This window comes from Thermobia domestica, chromosome 8, assembly GCF_964235325.1.
Source record: "Thermobia domestica chromosome 8, izTheDome1.hap1.1, whole genome shotgun sequence".
Classification (NCBI taxonomy): domain Eukaryota; kingdom Metazoa; phylum Arthropoda; class Insecta; order Zygentoma; family Lepismatidae; genus Thermobia; species Thermobia domestica.
Genome location: NC_137461.1, coordinates 131253232 through 131276840, shown reverse-complemented (window position 1 = coordinate 131276840; position 23609 = coordinate 131253232). Strand labels below are relative to the sequence as shown.

Here is a 23609-nt window from a genome sequence, read left to right as displayed (position 1 = left end):
TAGTTACCAATGTTCTGAGCTGTGAGAAGAAAGCAATAGGTAAAAGCTAGTACCTGACGTGTGATTGGTTACTTGCACGACACGCCTATTGTGGGGAACAGCGTTGCCAGAGCTAGCATAATGATGCTAGATCTAGCATAATTTGCATGTCTCTAGCACCTAGCATCTTGCTTTTAGCATCCTGCCCAAATCTAGCACAATTTCAGCAAGTTATCAAAAAGCCGTAAAACCTGGAGAAGTTGGTCGTGGGAAGAAAAAGAACGGCAGAAATGTATCCTCTTCCATTGATTCATACACTCGGTAAACCATACAGGCTGTCTTATTTTCCTAAGTAAGTTCGGAACGGATTTGGGCTTTTTTTTTTTTGTGGCTCCACCCAGGGTTTTCTAATCCTTTAACTCCGAGGCATGGGCGGAGCTATGGGGGCCATTCTCCCCCCAACTTTTTGACAACTTCACCATCTTTACTTCTGACTTCATGATCATATCTATTCCTGAAATGACAGCTCCGAGACCGACCAAAAATCTGCCCCCTCCCCCAGCAGACGATTCCCAACTCCGCTTATGCTGCGAAGTAATTTTCTTTCAAACTATGTAAACAAAAACTTTGCATTCATTTATACGATATATACGCCATTGAGTTTGGCAACGACTGCAGTAATTTAGTTGAGTTAAAATTTTGGTGCGTGAAGTATTGAGTTCTATCCATGCATTCTTGCTCTCTGTGTATTTTAAGTTACGTTATCGTATCTCAACTTTGTTTTTTTTTAAACTCCTGAATTAGTAATTATGATGATCTAGCATAATTTGACCGAATCTAGCATAAGTTCGATCAGGTTTTGGAATAATTCCGAGCTGTGAGTCTGGCAACGCTGGTGGCGAACGACTTGGTCAACGACTCGCGAAAGAAATCTGAAAATGGTGCGCCGTAATAATAATAATAAAAACAGTTTTTATAAAGGAATATTAATACATACGAAAAGCTGTTTAAAGAATGAATTGTTATACTGACTTTACACGTATAAAAACATATACCATATACCAAACAGATTGAGCGATATGATTATAGCTGTTTTGAGACGAACACTTTCGAAGTCCAACTTCGGGTGTCTTCGGAAAACAGTAAACTAAAGCTGCTGGTTCGAACCTCCAAAGCCAACCTTAGTAATCGGGAAAAGATGTACAGATATGTTTTTCCTTCTGTTAAATATAATAAGACATGTTGAAATGGTATTAAGTGTAGAAAAAAGTAACATTGATTGAAATACTTAATGATACAATATTTCGAGACTATGTATTCACACTCTCGTTTCGTCATTGTGATTTCCATACGGAAAAGAACATTTACGTATGAGCTCAGTTATATTTCAGAAGCAGCTTCCGAAAAGCGGTCATGTTACCTCAGTGGTACACCACCGAGCGTTTAAATCGTGAGTTCGATACCCGTTCAGGTGAGATTCCTTTATGATATTCTACTTTCCTCAATGCATGAAAATTATGTAAAATAGTTACATTACAATTCGTCAGTTGTATATATATTTTCATATCATCAGTTGTATATATGAGTTGAATATATATTTTCATATCATCAGTTGTATATGTCAGTTGAATATATATATATTCATATCATTTCACGACATAAGTAATTCTTATCTTTAAAATATAACATCTGAGGTATTCATAGAACGTCGGTGTGTTATGTGTGAATATTGAATACAAATTTAAAAAATCGTGTAATAGCAATAAATAAGTTATGTAATATATTTATTTGCAGCTACTTTCATCGCAGATAACTTCTCAATATTCGCATTACAGCATTTAGGTAGAGCATATCGAAAATCGGATCGTGGTTCAAGACAAAAAACTAGCTAGCCCCAAACTGTCACGTAAGAAATTCACGAATCGCAAAAGTAAAGTGAAGAGATTGAGAGCGGTAATTCCTTAATCGCTCTCTCTCAACTGTCTCTTATCTGCATTTATACATATAAAAGTGTATGTATGTATGTTCCATCATAACTCATGTATGCCTAGAGCAGGGTTTCTCAACCTGGGAGTCGCGGCCCCTAGGAGATCGCGAAGATAGGCGGAAGAGATAAATATAGTTAGAATCTAATACCAGAAATTATTTTTAAATATTATTTTTAATTTTGTTCTGATAGGCATACTTTTATTTTTTATACACACTGTAAAGAACAATAAAAAATAAGTCTACTGAACATTTTCAAAGGGTGTAGAATTCGTGTTACTATTCGGTTCAAAGTCTCTTGTCGTCGCGAATTCTGTCGAGAAATTTGAAGCTTAAAATATACAAAACGATAATCATGCCTGTTGTTCTGTATGGTTGCGAAGCATGGTCGCTTACTCTGAGGGAAGAACATAGACTGAAAGTATTTGAGAACAAGATCCTTAGACGAATATTCGGACCCAAGAGGAACGAGAATGGGGAATGGCGGAAACTTCATAACGAGGAACTACATAATTTATACGGTTACCCAACATTGTTAGGGTCGTCAAGTCTAGGAGGCTTAGGTGGGCAGGTCAGGTAGCTAGAATGGAAGAAAGTGGAAACGCTTTCAAAGTCTTGACTGGAAGACCAAATGGAAAACGACCATTAGGAAGACCTAGGGGCAGATGGGAGGACAATATTAAGATGGATCTCGCTGAGATAAGAATACAAAGTAGAAACTGGATCCAATTGGCTAAGGATAGAAGTCAGTGTAGAGCTTTTGTGAACGCGGCATTGAACCTCCGGGTTCCATAGGCCATAGAGTTAGTTAGTTAGTAGAGTTGTTTAAAAATGAATTTAAATCAAAGAGGTATGATATAAAACTAATGAGAACTGTATATAGAAATACTAGAAAAATACACATGAAACAAAACCTGCACATTGAAATACAATTAAAATTAAAACCTAATGAGATACCTAAGCATGGTGCAATTTCACTAGTGCAGCAATGCCCGGTTCAATCTTCATGACGAATATTATCAAGCCGTTTTCAACTGATAAGCGATTTCTTATCTTTGTTTTAATGTTTACCATAAAAAAAAAAAACACTTTCGCACAAGTACGATATAGCAAATGGAATTATTACTTTTAAAGCAGCAATCACCAGACCAGGATATTCTTCTCTCCTCATCAGGCAGAACTTGTCCAAGTCTTCGTTACAGAAAACCAGTTGCAAAGACTTGTCGCATGATCATTCTATTATTTGGTCAAGAAGTTGTGGGCTTAGATCGGATACGTTAATGGCCTCTTCAATGAAGGAGTTTAACATCCATCTTGAACCAGCACCTTCGTCGTTGGGAATATAGATATTACAGTTACTGTATCCACTGTCAGTGCCGGGCGCCGAAAAGAGGGGCCACACATTTCGGAGGAAGTGTGTTACTCAAGTTAGGAAAGTGCATGTGCACATGTGTAAAATAGAAGGAAAAACGTAATAAAATGTGCTCAAAATTAAGGAAAGGTAGGGTTTATTTTGAAAATGTTATTGAGCTTCGTGCCAACCATGGTGGCGCTTCGTAGCTAGTCTGTCGACGTCACTCATATATACGGTGACATCGTACTATACTCTCGCCCCGGGCAATGATTTTCCATGTCACTGTTCACTATAAACAAAAAAAAAAAAAAAAAAATGGATTCTACTATTGTAGAAATAGGTATGTTAAAAATCCCACACAAGCTTATTATAAAACAAATTATAAAAGGGTCGCTGGCAAGAGCGTGTGATAAAAGGGGATCGTGATAGTAATTAGATTGAGAACCACTGGCCTAGAGTAATTTTAACCACATTTCTTATAGTTTCAAAAGGAGTGCTGTCAGGTTACCTATGGTGAATGGGAGGGGGATACATATAAAAGATTGCTAGAAAATGATCGATATTAGATTCATAGTTTTCGGGGTCGCTTAGATAAATAGTGAGACTTTCAATTTCGCTTAACTCCGATTAAGCTCTCATTAGTAGGGATGAGCACGAAAGACTTTTCTTTGAAACTCGACTCGACTCGAAACAGACATCTTTGAGGTCTACTCTTGGACTCGGCGCGAAAAATATCTTCCAACTCGACTCGGATTAGAGTCAAGTCGAACCAAAACGAGCCAAATCCTGTGTGTAGTCCTACCTAGACAATACATAGACAATAATTATTCTATCATCAATTATACTACTGCTACTACAAATAATAATAATAATAATAATAATAATAATTATTATTATTATTATTATTATTATTATTATTATTATTATTATTATTATTATTATTATTATGACAACACCGTGTACAAACATGAACAATAGATGGTTAGTAAAGGAATACTAAAAGCTAGTTGACTGCCGACGTCGGTAGTCATGAAGTCTACAAGGCAAGGACATCGTTCATTACCCTAAGCTGTAAGCGTCGGTGGACTACAGATGGTCAACTATTGACCTCTCGCCAGAAATTGGTGGCCCCGCAGCGACGATCCGTGATGGCCCAAGTTCCATTTTGAAAACTTTACTACCAGTGGCAGAGACGCGATGAAACGCCAACGAACCACAAAATTACTCTCCCAAAATATGTTAAAATGCCTATATGTGTGATTTTTTATATTTAGGTGAAACAAAAAAACATAAAACAAATACCCCGGGGTGGACGCGAACTATCAATATTACGATTACTAGGCACGTGTTCTTCTGACTTCCCCACGGAAACGATCATAAAAAGCTTGGTTGTTGAAGGATAAATCATTGACGTCTTAATTTAGCCAATCAGACAAACCCCTACATCTCGAGTTCTAGGAGGTCATACCGTGAACCGTTTCAGATTTATTGCTTTCTGGTGGAGTACTATCCATGCGCAAAATTTGAGCATAATAGCCGACATGCATCTTCGGTGCCTCTTATCTTTAGTACAATTTTAACCAGAGATGGTGTGGGTCAATGAAAATTTGATCCACGACCCACCATGACCCACCCAAATGACCCATTGGCCCACTCTGACCCATCAACCATCGTGATCCACTCTGACCCACCACCAACTATGAACCACTCTGAACCATTGCGACCAACTCCGACCCACCAAAACCCATCGACATCAACTCTGACCGATGACCCACGTCCTCCTCTCCATTGACTAAAGAGATTACACTTGTAATAAAACAAGACTGTGAAATTATCACTTATCGGAGTTTGAATTTCTACCGTCATTGGCTCAAGCACCTCTTTGTTACAATACTGGTGGGTCTGACCTTTACGATATATAATGGCAAAGTGTTTCTCATCTTCCGAATTAAAATGAATTTAAATTTATCATATGTAATTATTTCTTTGTTGCCTTTCAGTAGAAAATAGGGTGAAATTTAAAAGTTTCGAATCAAGGAAAAGTAGACCAACGTAAAAAAAAAAAAAAAAAAGAGAGAGAGAGAGAGAGAGAGAGAGAGAAACTAATTTTCTATATAATTAAGCATGCCGTACTAATTGGAAATGCCCATGTAATTAAGTTTAGAATACAAATTTTATGGCCATTTTTCTCTAACTTTATGGCTTGATTGCCTTATGCTCGGAACGCTCCATATATTAAACACCAGCTTCAGCAATTATAAATAGAAAGCAGTGGGTATACAATTCAAAAAGAACTTTAGTTTGCATTACTCAATTTTTTTCTCAACTAATATCAATCGTTTTCGATTATTTTTACAAATCAACCCACTACCAATTTCCAATATATAGAAAATGCACCCCCGTCCCCCCGCTCATAAAAGACAATTTTAAAAAAATGCCAGGGCATATTCTCTTTATTTTTAATAAAGAGTTATATGCTGAATTTCAGCTCTCAGTTGAACGGCTTGTGAGATACTAAATTTTTCGCAAAAATTCGGACTTCTACTCCCCCTAAGGATATGTATTATAATGAAAGTGACATGCGTATGATAACTTCCCAGTTGGGATTGGAGCCTGATTATATAGCCTACCAAACGTCAATTCATTTGACTTTGCAATTTGACCGTGATGATTACGCAGACATAGTTACTTTCAATTTTTTATGATACATATCCTTATTTCATATGTTACAGATGATTCAAAAATATTTTTTCAAGCAGTTAGCTCCTCTAGAATCTCACAGGCTGCATCCCAAAATCCAACTCCTACTATCCTATGACAATCCAAAAGTGACTGAACTTTTTTTATTAGGAACAAATGACAAAAGAGAAATGGAGATCTTGAAAGTAAAATGTAGAAAAGCTCGGTGCCCCCAATAACTCCATATTTCTCCGCCCCTTCATTCCGAACTTAAAAATAAAACTTAATTCGAATATGGTTAATTAGTGAATTTATTACAGTTAAATTCCACTCACTACATGCTACAGCTACAACTATGTAAGAAAAAATAACAACTGTGAAACATGTTCTGAATTACTATTACATTTCTTACGCTATTATTAAACATATTAGAATAGTAAAAGAGGATTGTTCGTGAAATAGTATATTTGCTCATGATTTTTAACTTTTTCATACGGAAAAAATTAAAATATTATTCAAGTTTTAAAATTTGAACTCTGCAAATATGTTGCCCTCTAGGCAATGGGACTAATGTGGACTAATGGGAAATGCTGCACTGTTAGCGGCGCTGAAAACTTACGATTCGATTATAATATCGGTTGATTTCGATATCTTTATGTCGCTACGTAACCACCCTGGGTGCTAATGGGAGCTTAATTGGACTTGAATTGAAAGTAGAGCTATTCACCTAAGCGACCACGAAACTATGGATTCAATAATAATATCGACCCGTTTCTAGCATTTTTGATATGTATCCCGACAGTACTCTTTTTCCAGACTGTAAGAAATATAGTTAAAATTGCTCTAGATATATCAGAATTATGTTGAAACACACACATAAATCCACTTTTATATTCTGTATAAATAGAAAGAGAGTGAGCGAGCGAGCGAGCGAGCGAGAGAGGGCGACTCAAGGCATCACCATTTCCACATTGCAAAAGCATATATCAGGAATTGAACTGAAAATCTATGTAAAGACTTTCTGCTGTGGCATGCTTCATAAGGACAATTCCAGTCTGCTCACGTGACCTTTGGGGTTCATGAATTTTTTTGCGAGCGTTCCGACTTTGGATTCTCTGTTTATACCCTCTGTTTATGCATCGAATAACTTTTCAAGAACATAAATGACATTCTATATTATGAATGTTGAGAATTACTCTCTATATGACAAATAGCTGCAAATAAATACACTACATGATTTATTTATTGCTATTGAACGAGTTTCTTAACTTGTATTTACATCCTCATATATAATACCGACCTACTGTGAAAATTATCTCAGATGTTATATTTTAAACATAATACTTACTATGTTCTGCAATTGTTATGTTATATATAAACAACTTATGTATTTTAATATAATTATTTTATATAATTTTACATGCATTGCGGAAAATATAATTTTAAAAAGTATTGACCCAGATGGGATTCGAACTCACAACCTTATGATTTGAAATCCGACAGCTTACCAATGAGCTAACACAAGGACTTCTAGAGCTAAGCTTCTAGCGATGTATAACGGATCTCAAGATAATTATGACATTCATATCCATGACAAACGCTGTTTCTGTTCTACTTTGACTTTTATTTTAGTACTCAGGCGATAATTATGTTCTATTTCTTAACTTTGAGCATTCTTTTACATATGGAAAGATTCTTTAACGTATTTAAATGCTCCATTACGTATAGAGAGCTAAATGACAAACAAGCATGTGCAACGTTTCGAAATATTGTATCATTAAGTATTTCAATCAATGTTGCTTTTTTAAACACTTGGTAACAAGTCTTATTATATTTAAAAGAAGAAAAACACATCTGCAAACTTTTTCCCGATTGCAAAGGCTGGCTTGGAGGTTCGAACCTGGCTTACTTTTTCCCGAAGATACCCGAAGCTGGACTTAGAAAATTTTTGCCTCAAAACACCAATAAAGAATGCGCTCAACCTTTTTGAGACAAGGTGTACCTGTTCAAGTTCGTGTTGTGGTCAGTGAATATTAGTACAAAAAGTTCGTTTTACTACTATATTCCTATGTCCACTCCACTCCTCACGACAATTCCTTCTAGTACATCGGGCGCTACTTTTTCTGTTCCTTCTCGCAGTGGGTTGGTTCCTTCAGTGTACCTACATCAATTTATGTTATTAATGGAATGATTTATTTAAGGAGTATCATCAAGTAAATACCATAAAATACTTTTAGACTAAAAACTGTATCGAATCCTTTATATTTCTGTGCATTTTGCACTGTTCATTAAAACAAAATACCTTCACATATCTTTTATACCAATCATAGATGTTTTCAATACAGTATATATATATATATATATATATATATATAGGGTGTTTCAAAACAACACCGACAACGTTTGGGAGGTGATTCCTCACACCAAGATGAGACAAAAAGTATTAGACCAACCTGGGTGCACAAATGCTTCCTTTCGGAGTTATAGGCTGCCGAAAACATGAAAAAATGAACTTTAAATATTTATAGCTCCAAAACTATGGGACCTACTGTAGTCGGGTCAAGACTTCACTTAGGAACTAATACCTGCTCTATCCAAAAATATATGTTTCAGAATCCTAAGATATTAACGCAACAATTTTTACAGAATCAGTTTGGCTACGGGCATATAATTTGAAGTACTCAACAACTACCTCTACAACAATTGTTGCGGAAGTACCACAGGATTCTGAAACTGGGATATTTGGATAGGGCACATGCTTGTTTCTAAGTGAAGTCTTGAACCGACTACGGTAGTCCCATAGTTTTGGAACTATGGACCTTTAAAGTTATTTTTTTCATGTTTTTGGCGGGCTATAACTCCGAAAGGAAGCATCTGTGCACCCAGGTTGGTCTGGTTTTTTTTTTTTTTATCTTGGTGTCAGGAATCACCTCTTAAACGTTGTTGGTATTGTTTTGAAACATCATATATATAGAGAGAGAGATAAATAGGGATAAATAATAAATGAAACTACAATTTACTAATAATTTCTTCATGTTTTATTAAAAATCTTCATGTAACCTTTTTTAAATGCTGTAAGTTAACAAAGTTAGTTATGTTTTTTTCCCTTTAAACTTCATACTCTTAATGTCTTAAATTAGATTTTTGTCATATTTTTGTCTTTTTTCTTTTACATTTTAAAATTAGACCACGATATATCATTCTTTTTTCCCTCATATCTGGCATTCTACTGTACACTAAGAAAGACAAAACCACTTTTCTGTAAAACCTTTGTAAATAATGCTTTGTTACTCAACCTTCCTTATGTTGATTGTACTGCTCAGACAAAAGCAAACGCTCGACACCTATTATACAATATAGACTGGATTAAAAGCCAAATAAGATTATGTCATATTTTATTTCATACTATTAGGGTACGATATCATGTTCTTAGATAATAATAATATTAGCCGTAATTACTATTATTATTATTACTTTTGAACGATCATAGGAGTGGAGACCACGTACGATCGAAGGAAAAATGAGTTTACCAATTTACATCAAGAGTTTATCATAGCAGTGTTAAAATAGTGTAAGATTATGTTACAATCGATTTCCCTCATGAAGAAAAAAATGCAGGAGGAGATTAAGAACACAATATCATATCCAAATTGTATGAAGCACTTCTTTCTCTTCTTTAGGCAGTATTACATCTCTTTGCTGTAATAGGTTCCAGGTTCGATTCACGCTGGGAGAGCACCAAACGTACTGTAGTGGTTCAAGTCCTACTTTAAACTGCAGATCTTAACAAAAGGCGTTAATGATTCAATCAAGTAATATAAAATAAAACTGATTTATAACAATCAAGGTCAAAGTTACAAAGCTAAATTAATTGACATAAATTATTTTTACATAAAATATATAAAATGAAATTGTCTCTTATGAGTTCCATTTTAGAGCCAATGTTTAGGTTTTCTTATGTACTTTAAGTAAGGAGCAGATGAAGTAATATTATAGTGTTCGTATGTTAAAAGAACTATGAGACTTAACTTTTAATATAATTCTAAAGATCATTCTCCCATTTACTTCTTTTAAGAGAACAATTAAATCACAACCAATAGAAATAATCTTTAGGTACCACCAAACTCTAACTTAACCGCTGTGAACATTTAAAAAAGTAAACGAGTTGAATTATTAACACATTTCCGTAACATACATTCTGTAAAACCCAACTCAATAAAAGCAACCACCAAACAATAACATAACAAAACTATTCTAATTACTTAAACTTAGCGGTACCAGATTTCGATCTGACCAATTCTGGACGCAAACTGCATTAGAGTTGTGAAAGGAATTTTTTCGGCATACCTGGCTCATCGCTATTCATACATTGTACATATTCGCTTTATACATCACCAAGATGGTTATGATGTTTATGATGATTTTCATTTAAATTACTCATCATTTTTATACAATATAAAGTTTAAAATAACAAGTAATAATAATTTCTAAAATCAAATTAGGCAAAACTTCTTTTCTCTTCATTGCCAAGCGTTTTGCTTTCTGTCATTATGAATACTTCCTTAGTTATTTCAAAAATTCCGATTTTATACCAATACGATCGTTGTTAAGAATTAACTGTTATAATGAGAAGCGAGTCTTTAGGTGACAGAAGATGATCTGAATCCAGAACAGCGTCTACAAACGGGCTTAATAATAATGATAACGATCTCTTCGTCCTCAGGGGAGTGCGTCTAGAAACACAATCTTTTGTATCTATGCTTGGATAGTTCTGCCATCGAGTGCGATTTCCGTTTACCTCTTTGTCCAAAGCAACAGATACACAGTTCACCAAAGGGGTCAACGTACTCTATCCTCTATCTTTTACTTTTAAGTTAGTTTGTTTAACATGAAAAATGGAATGGTATGACATAATTATAAACAAGAGTACTTATCATACCAGTAGAGCTGATCTTTTCTAAGAATACCTTCTTTGAATACAGAGGGTACAAATAACCAAACATATCTTTACGTGTGAAATATCTCAAATTCAATTGGCACCCCATATGAGCGTAGAAAATGGGTCCAAATCTGGGAAATTCCGATAATAAGTGGCGATGGCAATTTTTACTCACAAAATGTGCACATATCTGCATAAATGCTGATATATGATAGTCCTATTTAAGAAATAATATTAAGCAAAATAATTAAATATAGAATTTGTTTTAAAATTTCAAGTTATCTTCAAAAGGTAATTTTAGGCTAGTTGCGGCTTATACACGCAAATATTTTTTCTGAAAGTATCTACAACAATTATAGGCGCAGCTTATGTTCATGAGAACACAGTGGATGTCAACAATTTATGCGCGCTATTAACTTCCCGAATTGTCCATGTAATATTAGGGAATACTGAACATATATATTCAGAATTTCTTTTGTGAATGCATTCTCTAAAGGAAATATAATGTGTGGAAAGTATAAAGTTTGGAAAATTTGAAACTTCATTCTAATGCTGGTTTTCCACTGTCTAGAATAGTTGTTACGTAAAACTGGGTAACTTTTTTTTTTTTTAAATTAAAACCCAACCAGGATCTTTTGTATTTCATTATTTTTATGGTCAGTATTATTCATACTTCTACATCTTCCAATTCGACAAGGATATGAACACAGCAAATTTGAAGACAGTCAAATGCGCCAATGTTCTTAAACCGTATTCGAACTCACGATGGATTGCACCTTACAAATCGAAACTAAACACCTAAGACCGTTTGCTGTTTGCTCTGGCTAACTACTGAGCTACGTGCGTCTATAGTATTTTGTTTACATTTTATCTGGAGTGTGGGAAAATGTCTTCAGAACAGTCTGGAGATGAAACAAGTAGAAATAAGTTCCGTTATTATATTTATCATATTTAGAGAATGGGGAAAAGAGACCATATTGACAATTCGTGTATGTTACTCGTAGTTCAGTTTACGCAGAGACAATCTTATAAAACGTTTTCTTAAATCAAGAGTAGACATTTTGTACAAAATATTTAACACAAATTTTGAATTTCAATAAGCGATGAATATTTATTTACGAAGGTAAGTTTTCAAAATATGAAAAATCAAAATTTTCCAAATAACCAAGGAAGTATAGTACCAAACAATTATGTGTTTCATAAAATATCGCTTCTGTATTCACATTTGAAATTAGTAAGCTAAACAGATATTTCTTGTATCTGTACTCGTTTCTTGATGGTCCCTGATGAATTAGCCGACCTCAATGTTGGTGTTGTGTTGCCGTGATAACCGCTGGATGTAGTCTGTCTGGGCGGGGGAGGCGGTTCTGGTATGGAAGGACTTTTGCTAACCGCTGTGTACGACGGAGGAGGTTCATGAACTCCACTTGTTCCACCAACACCACTTGAACCACCACCAGTGGCGGATCGTCGACCGCCAGTTTTAGAGCCCGCAACTTTTACATCGGACGGCAACGGACAATGAGTCAACGGTATGCCTTCAGCAAGGCTGCCTACACTTCCACTTGTCTTCCGACCAATGTCCGGTCGGTCTTTCCGTACATATCGTCTTCTGTCTCGCTGGTAATATATGCCAGCGAAAATGAGCATGTTCAACACTAGAAGTAAACATCCAACACCCACTGTAACACCAAGAGCTGTTGTGTAACTGTAATAGTGCCGTGTGGCAAGTCGCTGCAAAAGCCCTGCTTCATCAGCTTCTTCGTCCTCTTCTTCAAGATCTGTGCTAGAACTTGGTATGCACTCGGTGGAGGGTGCATTGCCATCACGAGAACCAGATGTTCCCGAAGTTGGCATGTTGCTAGACGCTGTGGCCGGAAATAACGGAGGGGGAAGTCTGGTGTATGGCTCAGGGCGTACAACTCCTACAAAGTAAAAGAAACAAAGCTGTATATAGAATACTAACTAAATATATATATGATTATACATATGCAGTAGCTATATAAACTCATAGATGTAATTACATATCACTACACAAAAAATATATGATAGTATTTCAATATTTAAAGCTGGATATCCTTCCATCGAAGCTGAACAGCTGAAATGGATACTAAGATAAGTATTTTTTCATTTAAATTTTATGATATAGATAGAATTTATTACAGTGAAGTAGGCATACCAACACTATAATACGGATATAGTAACTCAGAATAGGTTTTAAATTATTATAATGAATATTCAATTGTAATTTGTACGTATTAGAGAAAGGTTTTCTCTATAATAATTAATAGATGTATTTTAAATAAATTTTCAATTCCCAAAAACAGAAAAGATAATCAGGTTTCTTAAGGTACAACGATTGTTTGTCTTACCTTTACAATTGGCATTTTAGAGTTACGACAGTCTTATTCTGGGGGTGGGACGTATTTAAGGATCAATCTAGATATAAAGAAAAAAACTTGCTGGAGAATGTAGCACTACTTGCGTGATATCTCTCGCAGTAGGCCACAACAAATGTAGTTGAAGTTTAGGAGATATGTCATTAGCAACATGATCGCCTTCAATCTGTCTGCAGAGGTTACTCATGGTAACATTTAATCAGGTATATATTACGTTTGTCAAACATTTCTCACCCCGGTTCGATTCCTGGTGAAAGACAATAGAAATGTCAACGCATTACGATTGCTCGGATTCCGCCTTAATTGCAGATCGACGTTAAACTTCAACCAGACAATCCACCAATCAAATATTTCTAGCACAAACATAAATAAGATATCGAATAACAACCAACAGTCTTCATTCTGGACGACAAAAATTAGAAAGTGAACTAAAACAAACGAGTGTAGAGACGGGTTTTCTAAATGTAATTTTTAACCTCTCCATATATTTTACTATAATAATCACAATAACAATGCCCCAGGAAGTCACTCTAATAGATTCATTTCTTTGAACTCACTGGAAGTACACATCATACAAAATAATCCAGATAAAATATAACGTAGAGATTTGCTCTTTCCTCTTATTGTGTGAGGTTGAAAATGTGTATAAAAATGTGTAACAGTTATTATGAACTCACAGAAGTTTATGTGAGAAGAAACCAATATTCAATAAAATACATGAGACTATCTTTTGGGACTGGAAGAAAGCAATCACAATTTATTTCACAGAAGTGGTAGAAAATGTACCATTTGTTGAGATACTCAATAACATTGTTCTTACTGTTGTATTATTTCATTGGTCCTATTTGGTGGTAGATATGAACTAGAAAGGGCACCGGTTCCAGATACTTAAGAAAACTTGTGAAGGCTCTATGTACAGATATACCTTGGATAAAGTGATTTTCAAAGAGGTGTATTTTGCTCTATCATGGCTTTTATGATTATACAGTGCGTTCCACGAACACTAAGGCCCGTCTCCTGAAGAAACCAAGGCAGACAGAAACATGAAATCTTTCGTATCCTTCAAGGGACATAAGAGACAACATTATGCTGAAAAGAAGAATCCCCAAGAAGGGGACTTAATGGAGTTACGGGGAGTAACTATAAAATTTTAAATAGCAACCCCCATCGTGTGGTACCTCGTTTGAAAGCTAATAGCGTGTAGAGAGCAGTTCTGGAGACTGCTTGTCGCTATCGTGTCTCTATCCATCAATACGGCCATCCGTATGTACGATCGAAGTACTCATATCTCTGAGTTTTACGTCCCACTGTTATGCCGGTTAGGCTAAAGGAGACGGTGACAATGAGTAATGAATGAAATGGTGGAATGAAGCAAGTGGGAGGAAACGGGAGAACCCCGAGGAAACCCACGCACACGGTGTTTGTCCACCACAAAGTTCACCTGGCGGGGGCTGGGATCGAACCCGGGACCCCAAGCACCAGAGGTGAACGCTCTACCACTGGAAGTACTCATAGTTACCCCTCGTAACTCCTTTTAGGCCCCTTTCATGGGGGATTTTCCGTATCAGCATAATGTTGTCTTTTGTGTCTTTTCAAGGTTACAAAAGGGATCATGCTTCTATCTGCCTTGGTTTCTTCAGGAGACGGGCCTTAGTGTTATGCGTTTAAAGCACTTCCACCGTACTTACGGATGGCCGCCATGTTGGATAAAGACACGCTAGCGACATGTAATTTCCAAAATTGGTCTCAACACATGTTTAAAAAAGATATACGCATGTGTAAACGGAAATATTTAAGTCCAATCGAGTGATACGACGATATTAACTACAATTGAAGAATAAGGATATGGTGGTTCAATGGCAAAGAACTCGCATCTGAGGCTAGGGACCCATTGTTCAATCCTAGGGCATGTGAGTTTATGTTGGATAAGCATCGTGTCCATAAGTCTCGTTTGGGTTTTCCCGTTTCCTCTTACAATCCCATTCCATCAATCCCTTTCACAATTATCTATTTTCATTATTATTAGTTCTATGGCATTTTGCCTACAGGATATAATAGTAGGGAATAAATTTGATAGACTTCATTTTTCGATTTAAACTTGAAGAAATATTTTTGTTTTCTCTTACAAACAACTTTTACGTGTATGTATTTGAAAGGTTTCTCCGTATTATTTAGTTTATACAAAATAAATATATTTTTATGATCATGATTGTTTATTGTACTATTTATTTATGAATAACAAATTCAATGAAAATCCTTTATAAATAGCCTTCGAACAACGAAATTTAGCATAATGCGGGCATTTCTTTAATTCAATTAATCACGTTATGCAAGAGATTTCTGGACACTTTTCTCTTTTAGTTTAAATTCTTAACTTTGCATGAATATTCTACTTATGATAGTTTTACCCTGTCCAATTTTTTAAAGTACAAAATATAAATATTCCAAGGAATCGATAGGTTATATATGAGTGTCTCGGATTCGAGTCTCTATTGGCGAGAGCTTTTGCTATAGGGTGTTTCAAAACAACACCGATTACGTTTGGTAGGTGATTCCTGACACCAAGATAAGACAAAAACAGGGTCTCTACTGAAATTCCAAAATGAAATTCCGTGACTTTTTCGTAACCTTTTCTTTACCAAACCGTAAAATTTCGGAACATTCTCAGGAGGGAATTTGGATGTGAATTTTGCAGAATTCTCACGCATGCGATAGAAGCATGCTTTATTAGCGATTTGGTAGCGTTTAAAGCCGACCATAGACATCGTTGGTGGTGAATTTTGATGTTTTATAGAACAAAATTTTCCAGTCTGTACTTATATTGGTACAGATAAAAAAACCGTGACCCAAAAGCTAAATTTCATGACTTTTTCTTGACTTTCATGACCGTTTTCTGATTTCGTGACTTTTTCGTGACATTCATGACTTTCGTGACTGATAGACACCCTGAAAACGTATAGACCAGTCTGGGTGCACAAATGCTTCCTTTCGGAGTTATAGGCTGCCGGACACATGAAAAAAATGAACTTTAAAGGTTCATATCTCCAAAACTATGGTACCTACCGTAGTCGGGTCAAGACTTCACTTAGGAACGAATATGTGTCCTATCCAAATATCCAAGTTTCAGATTGCTGTGGTACCTCCGCAACAACTTTTATAGTGGTAGTTGGTAAGTAGTTCAAATTATATGCCCGTAGCCAAACTCCCTCCGTAAAAATTGTTGTGTGAGTACCTTAGGATTCTGAAACATGGATTTTTGGATAGGGCGCATATTAGTTTCTAAGTGAACTCTTGACTCGACTACGGTAGGGCTCATAGTTTTGGACATTTGGACCTTTAAAAAAAGTTCATTTTTTCATGTTTTTGGCAGTCCATAACTCCGAAAGGAAGCATTTGTGCACCGAGGTTCGTCTATACTTTTTGTCTTATCTTGGTGTCAGGAATAACCTACCAAACGTTGTCGGTGTTGTTTTGAAACACCCTGAATATTAATTCAATCGTACGAGGAACTTCGGTTTACAAAGCTAAAAGTTAACGCACTGATATACTATTTTCTGACTACGATTTACCTATTTGAAGATACACCACTGTTTCTCGTGGACTAGTATCACCCAGTATTAAAATTTGATTTAACTTCGAAAATCTCGATTATGTCTACACCTAATTTCTAAATAATATATATTTATATATAAAAAACATATAGTTATGACAAGGTATTAAATTTTTTCTGTTCCTGATTCTTAGAAATCTGATCATCTGACTTGTGACTTTTCTTTTTCATGAACCGCAACTGCTAACACCTATTGTTCCACATTTAGATTATACATTTTAAAATATGTTGATTTCTGAGAAGAAAGAAGGGAAAAATCTGAGGATTAACAGTGAGTTATCCCGGAAACTATGATCACGGATAGTGTAGTACTGTCAAAGAGATTGGCGTTACAAATACATACAAAAGCTATTCCCTTTTATCTTCAATGCCCGCTAGTCACACCATTCACAGATGCAGTTTGGCGCTCATCACTCATTCAAATTTTATGCGAATTTCAAACAAAGCGACAGATGAGGATTTGCAATTTGACCATGTGGGGCCGATGCTGTTTTTGTGTATGTGTGTGAGTATTGTGTTGTCTCTCTATAAGCAACAGCAAAATTTTCCCCGATCGATTTGTGCTGCCAGAGACCGTGGATTCTTTTTGTACATGTTTTGATTACAAACGCAGAACAAATTAGTGTGTTACGTAAAGCTTTCAAGAATACATTTGGGCGTGAGTTTTGCTCTTTTTGTGCAATGTAAAAGAAGTACATACAGTAGCTCTTCTGATTAGCAAAGCAAAGCGGGAAAGACTGTTTTCATAGTCAATTAGGTCTACCTACTTTGTTACACAAAGTTAATGGGAAAGTAACTTAAATGAAGCTTCTGAGCCTCGTTGACAAATATTGAATTATTTTTTTTGACACACAAAAGTTGTATTGTTTTTTTTAATTAATAACAAACTATATTAAGTTTCAAAATTAAACCAATTTTAGCTTTCTAGGAAGAACTCTTTCAAGTTTCAGTTATTCATTAGCAAAAGATCGGCAGACCGGTGTTCAATCTCCTGTTGGAGCAAATATGGTATGATGTACGTCTCTGTTACCTTGGTGCTGAAACGGAAAGTTTAATTTCAAATAAACAAATATAATCAATGCGGGCTTTTGTTTAACCCACTTGTAGGTAAATGTTAGCAAAAAGGAAATACTTTTTGTCTGATTAAATATTTGTTTTGCCAACCAAAGATCAGTTCCGTTGCGAAGGTTTTGGTTTCTATCGAGGATGAAATTTTTGAAATGTTAGAGTTTCAGGTATTGTAGTTGGGCAGCAATCAGCTGTATCGCGAAACCGAGGATTAACCAATTATGTGAAATGAAATGTTATAGCTGTTCATTTCAAGTCTTATAGTTACTTTGACTTTTAAAGTAAAAAAAAAGAAAAGCATGCAAGTGCACATTTAGAAAATATTTCCCAGTCCAGCAGAACTGAAGAGCGAGGTGGTCTGACCCCCACAAAGATTCAACAATATGGAACCTTAACATTTTTAAAGGTTGTCAATATAATATTTGCTGTTATCCTATGAAGTCCCCTGAAACGATGACGTTGGCTAATTATTGGTATATACAAGCACTTGTATATCGTCGCTGTTTTCACAAGCTGACGAATGTGCAAATTTAACATTTTGAGGATCGTTGTTTACGCGTATATTAGAATAAGTGTTCTGACATCGTATGAAGTGTCCACGTTTGCCTTGAATATTTTTTTTTTGTGTGTAATTCGCAAGTAACGCAAAATTTCTGGCTTTCAACGTAATATTTTTTGAAATGAAGATTTTGCGCATTTGACGATTCGCGATACATGGAAAATTGGACATTCACCAGTTTGCGAAAATACCGATAGTATATTCCAGAAACCTTAGGACATTTTTCCTACTACTCACCTTAAAGTCATTTAAATAAAAAAAGTTTCGAATTTGTAACGGTCAGAACTTCAGATGAGAGAACTTCATTAAACAACAGTTCAACTATGTGTCTTAGAACTACGTATCTCCTAGTTTGTGGGTGAGTTCAATGTCCCTTACAACTTTTATTTCTAAAACGAAAGAGAAATATCTGAACACTCCATCAAAGACGATGTAATGTGAAAGCCTGTCTTTGACATTATTCCATGTCGGTATCTTGAATCAAAGTCAAATTTTTAAAATAGGAAAGGGAGCATATTGTATAAGAAGTAGAACTCAGAAATTCCTTACCAGTGGTGGCTGCTGACACAGAATATTGCAAATGTCATGATTTTTTTCATATGTTTGAGGTGGTATTGATTAAACTAAAAAATAAATCGAGGTAGTCGACGAGTGGAATGCTGTATGAAATGTTTCTGATTTTAACAACCAACATCTAGATAGGCCATGAATTTCAAACAGGAAAGCCTCATACCTGGTATCCAATTGGGTCAATCCATACGAAGTGGTCCAGAGGTGGCTGCTCGACCATCTCCGAAAATTATAAAAATTTGAGTGTGATGAGCCATGTGTATAAGAAGGTCAATAACATCATTTACGTTGTCGTATGTACAAGCGTTCCTAAATGGCGGTCATGTTTGTTGCCGTGGAGTGCCAATGTTTGCATTTGCAAACGTTTACAAAAATTACAAAATTACACTTACTCAGGACGTAAGAATCAGACAAACACCAAATAAAAACGAATGTTTACAGGAGAGACAGATATACGGAGAATGTAAACTTTTGCGTCTAAATAAGTATGCAGGGTTGCAAACCAATACATGAAATCTCCAGAAAATAACACTTTTAAAGTGCTGTACTTTGGAATGGAGGGGTTCATAAGTTTTGTGCTGAATACTATTACATGTAAAGAGTCTGCAGAAATATCCACGGCTATGATACTACTGGCACCGTAGATTTATGGGGGTCCGAAAGTTGAAGTGTGTGATTTTGATGCCATTTTTGGGGCATAATATCTCAGGAGGGCAAAGTGCTAAAAATGGCTGCTTATGCCACAAAGTAATTCTGTATGTGAATAAACTATTGTAAAAAAAAATCATGACTGATATTACATGGAGAAAAAGTGAGGACATGGTAAAACGCGAAGAAAGCATGTGCGTGACGATGGTCGTAGCCCGGAAAAATTTAAATGTTTGGATTATGTTTCATGTTAGGTCTCAAAAACTATGCATGGTGCAGCAATTATGCCCGCTTTTGTTTGTGTTCAGTTGTGCAAAAGCTTGCGAGTGGCGTTGTTCCATCTTTCTAGCTCCATGATCATTGCCACGTCTATACGGTAAGGAGGTTAGCTCCTCCTTGCACCCACCACACCCATCGTCGAACTGGACCGCGGTATTAAGACACTTTATGTATCAACAAAGTGACGTTGAAATGCAATCCCAGTTACGGAAATTAATATGTTCAAAAGGTTGCTTTACATCTATCCTAACTATATATAAAACTACAGGAACTGACATAAAATAAAGGGGTACTTCCGGTTGACGTGGAAAGTTGAAATTTTGCATAATTGTAGCTTTGAAGTACTAACCCACAGGCAAATTGCCAAAAGTTAATATTTTTAATTTTAAGGGGGTCTAAGGAGGGATGAAGAAATTTTCTATGTTATTTAAATGAGCCCTTTTTTGGACTTATAATCCCATATTTTAGGTACTTGGAATTAGAATAAAAACTTGAAATTCGATATGCTTGTACGCTTAAGTTAGCGTTACTTAAGTAAATCACCAAAAATAAAAAAAAGTCCAACCGTAGAGAGGTTTTATGGGGAACTGAAAAGTCTTCCCAATGTTATTTATATGGGACAGCTTTTACATTTCAAAATGTTTAGGCACTTCCGGCAGGATTAGAATGATGAAATTTGGCATGATTGTAGACTTCCGGGACTAACCCACAGGAAAATTGCCATAAGTAAATATTTTTAGTTTTTAAGGTATCTATTGGGGGGATGAAGTAGTTCCCATGCTATTTAAATTGGTGTTTTCTTGTGATACAAAATCTCATCTTTTAAATCAGCGTTTCCCAACCGGTGTGCCGTGAATGGGCCACTGGTGTCCCGCGAGAAATCGAAACAAAATTATTACCGTACTTTTATAGCGACGAAATTGCAAAACGTATTGAAAATTGTATATTTGTGTTACACATTACTATGAATCTGTACTATGAATATGTAATTTTAAGTTTCATACCATGGTACTGTTCTGTACATTTCTAATGTTGAAAAAAGTATTTGTTATCATTGTTATGACCATTATTGCTTCTTTATTGTTGCAGACTATTTCGTAACTTGAAAATTTAAAATAACATTCAATCTTTTCGACAAATTACACATATTTGTGTTTTAAAGTAAAAGAGATTTGTTTGTTCGTTCGTTATTTAGTGATCTTCCTTCTTAGTAAAAGGTAGAATACATTTTTTAAAAAAAGAAAGCGTATTTTTAAAAACCTGAGTCCAATATTTCATTGCAATTGTTTTCTATTTTTAAATTAGAATGAAAAATAGGCATAATGATTTACCACAGGGAAAAACCAGTGATAGAGCTTTCTTCTCTGTGAGAAGGCGATCATAATCACAGAAAAAATATCACTGTGTTTCATATTTACAAATAATAATATCAATAAGTGTGCCGCGAGAATCCAAGTAACACCCATAGTGTGCCGCAAGTTGAAAAAGGTTGGGAAACGCTGTTTTAGATAGTTGAAATACGAAAAGAAACTTGAAATTTGATAGAATTGTAGGTTTTAGAGGTTCGGGGCCGTAGACCGAGCAAACGCGGGGGTCTGAGGATGGAGTCCTCAGCTAGCCAAAGACTAGTCTATCCTATATAACGCAACTTTGTAAACATATTAACTTCCGTAACTGTGATTGGATTTCAATGATACTTTGCTGATGCATTAAATACTGCGGTCCAGTTCGACGATGTATGTCGTGGGTGCAAGGGGGAGCTAACACCCTTACCATATAGACATGGCAATGATCATGGAGCTAGAAAGATGGAACAAACACCACTCGCAAGCTTTTACACAACTGAGGACAAACAAAAGCGGGCCTAATTGCTGCACCATGCATAGTTTTTGAGATCTAGCATGAAACATATCCAAACATTTAACTTTTTTTTCCGGGATACAACCATCGTCACGCACGTGCTTTCTTCACGTTTTTACCATGCCCTCACTTTTTTCTCCGTGTAATATTAGTCTTGATTTCTAGCGGAGGAGCAGAGCATTTTCTTTGGGGGAGAGACACCTATATTTTTAGTATATCAAAAAGAATAGTCTTGTATTACTTGATCTCATTACAATATAACTCGGTGAGAAGACGGGAGACTAGTAGCCACTAGGGGTACCCTGACGTCGTCCCCGCTCTAGAACCAGACAACAAGAAACACAGTGTTTCGGAAGTTTGTAGCAACGTCCCTCCGAATATTCTCTCATACGGTTAGATATAAATCCATCAAATGTTTACTACTCTGAGATAAATAATAGAGACGACATATTAAATACATCTGCAAGTAATAGTCTACTTTAAAATCATTTTATTAAATTTCACTGTTAATTACTTTTGAACCAAAAATATATGCCATATGGCACTATTATAGTGAATTCCAAAGGCAGATATAATATTACGTGAAGTATCAGATTACACTATTATATTTAAATGATATGACCGTTATCCAAAATGACTAATTTTAAGATGACACTCACAAATTTTAAGATAGCATGGCACGAATTTTAAGATTGCAAAAATATTCTGATAGTTAGGTGGCTCTTTCTAATTTTTTCATGGGTAACTCAGAGGTTCTACTACATTTCAGTTTGATTCATCTGTGATTTGCTTAATTATTGATATAGAGAAATAAATATATCTCTTCTGAAGATTCAGCAAAGAAGAAAAGATTAAACTTAGACTACTGTTTCTGTTTCTGAAGGCAGTCTCGTTACAATCCTGCATGTACTATAGGACTTCTAAATTACCTTCAGTACTAATTTTGACATTTTGTGGTAATAAGTTTGGAGAGTACTCTTCCCCCACATAAACCTTATTTTAAAAAGAAAATATGAAACACATATACACTTAATTGACGTCTAATATATCTGTGCGCAATTTCGTTGATTTCGGATTATTTGTTTTTACGAACCTTGCGTCGATTTTCAAAACTTTGGGCGGTTGTATTTACCTCCCTCAAGTATCAGTTTTCAGCAAAAAAAAAAAAAAAAAAAATATATATATATATATATATATATATATATATATATATATATATATATATATATATATATATATATATATATATATATATATATATATATATATATATATTGTTTATACACAGTATCTCTCAACATAATTTCGTTACAATCCTGCATGTACTATAGGACTTCTAAACTACCTCCATTCCTAATTTTGACATTTCGTGCTAATAAATGTGAAGGGGCTTTTGTTCCACGTTTTTTGAAAGAAAATATGATACACATATTCCCCTATTATACGTCTAGTATATCTGTGCGCAATTTCATTCACTTCTATCTGCTTTTACCTGTACTTTTGGCATCAAGTAATAATTTCTTTCGGTGAAGGATTTTGCGCTCCAAGAACCCATTTTCCTCAGAAAATAAAAACACATTTCATTTATTTCATATGTAGTATCTACCTGCCAAAGTTAATCGAAATCAACTTGGATCAATAAGTTGATGCGTCTTGTATGAATCTAAGCATTGTTCAAA

General features: G+C 35.4%; 1 protein-coding gene across 1 annotated transcript in view; it reads right to left on the bottom strand.

Moving 5' to 3' along the window:
• Window positions 1–9106: 9106 nt before the first annotated feature.
• The window catches only part of LOC145693207 (neuroligin-4, X-linked-like), a 412215-nt gene continuing 397712 nt past the window's right edge, over window positions 9107–23609 (bottom strand). The window contains exon 8 of the mRNA XM_081768991.1: window positions 9107–12862. Within this exon, the coding sequence (XP_081625117.1) occupies window positions 12177–12862 (686 nt within the window). The 3' untranslated portion in view covers window positions 9107–12176. The remainder of the gene's footprint in view (window positions 12863–23609) is intronic.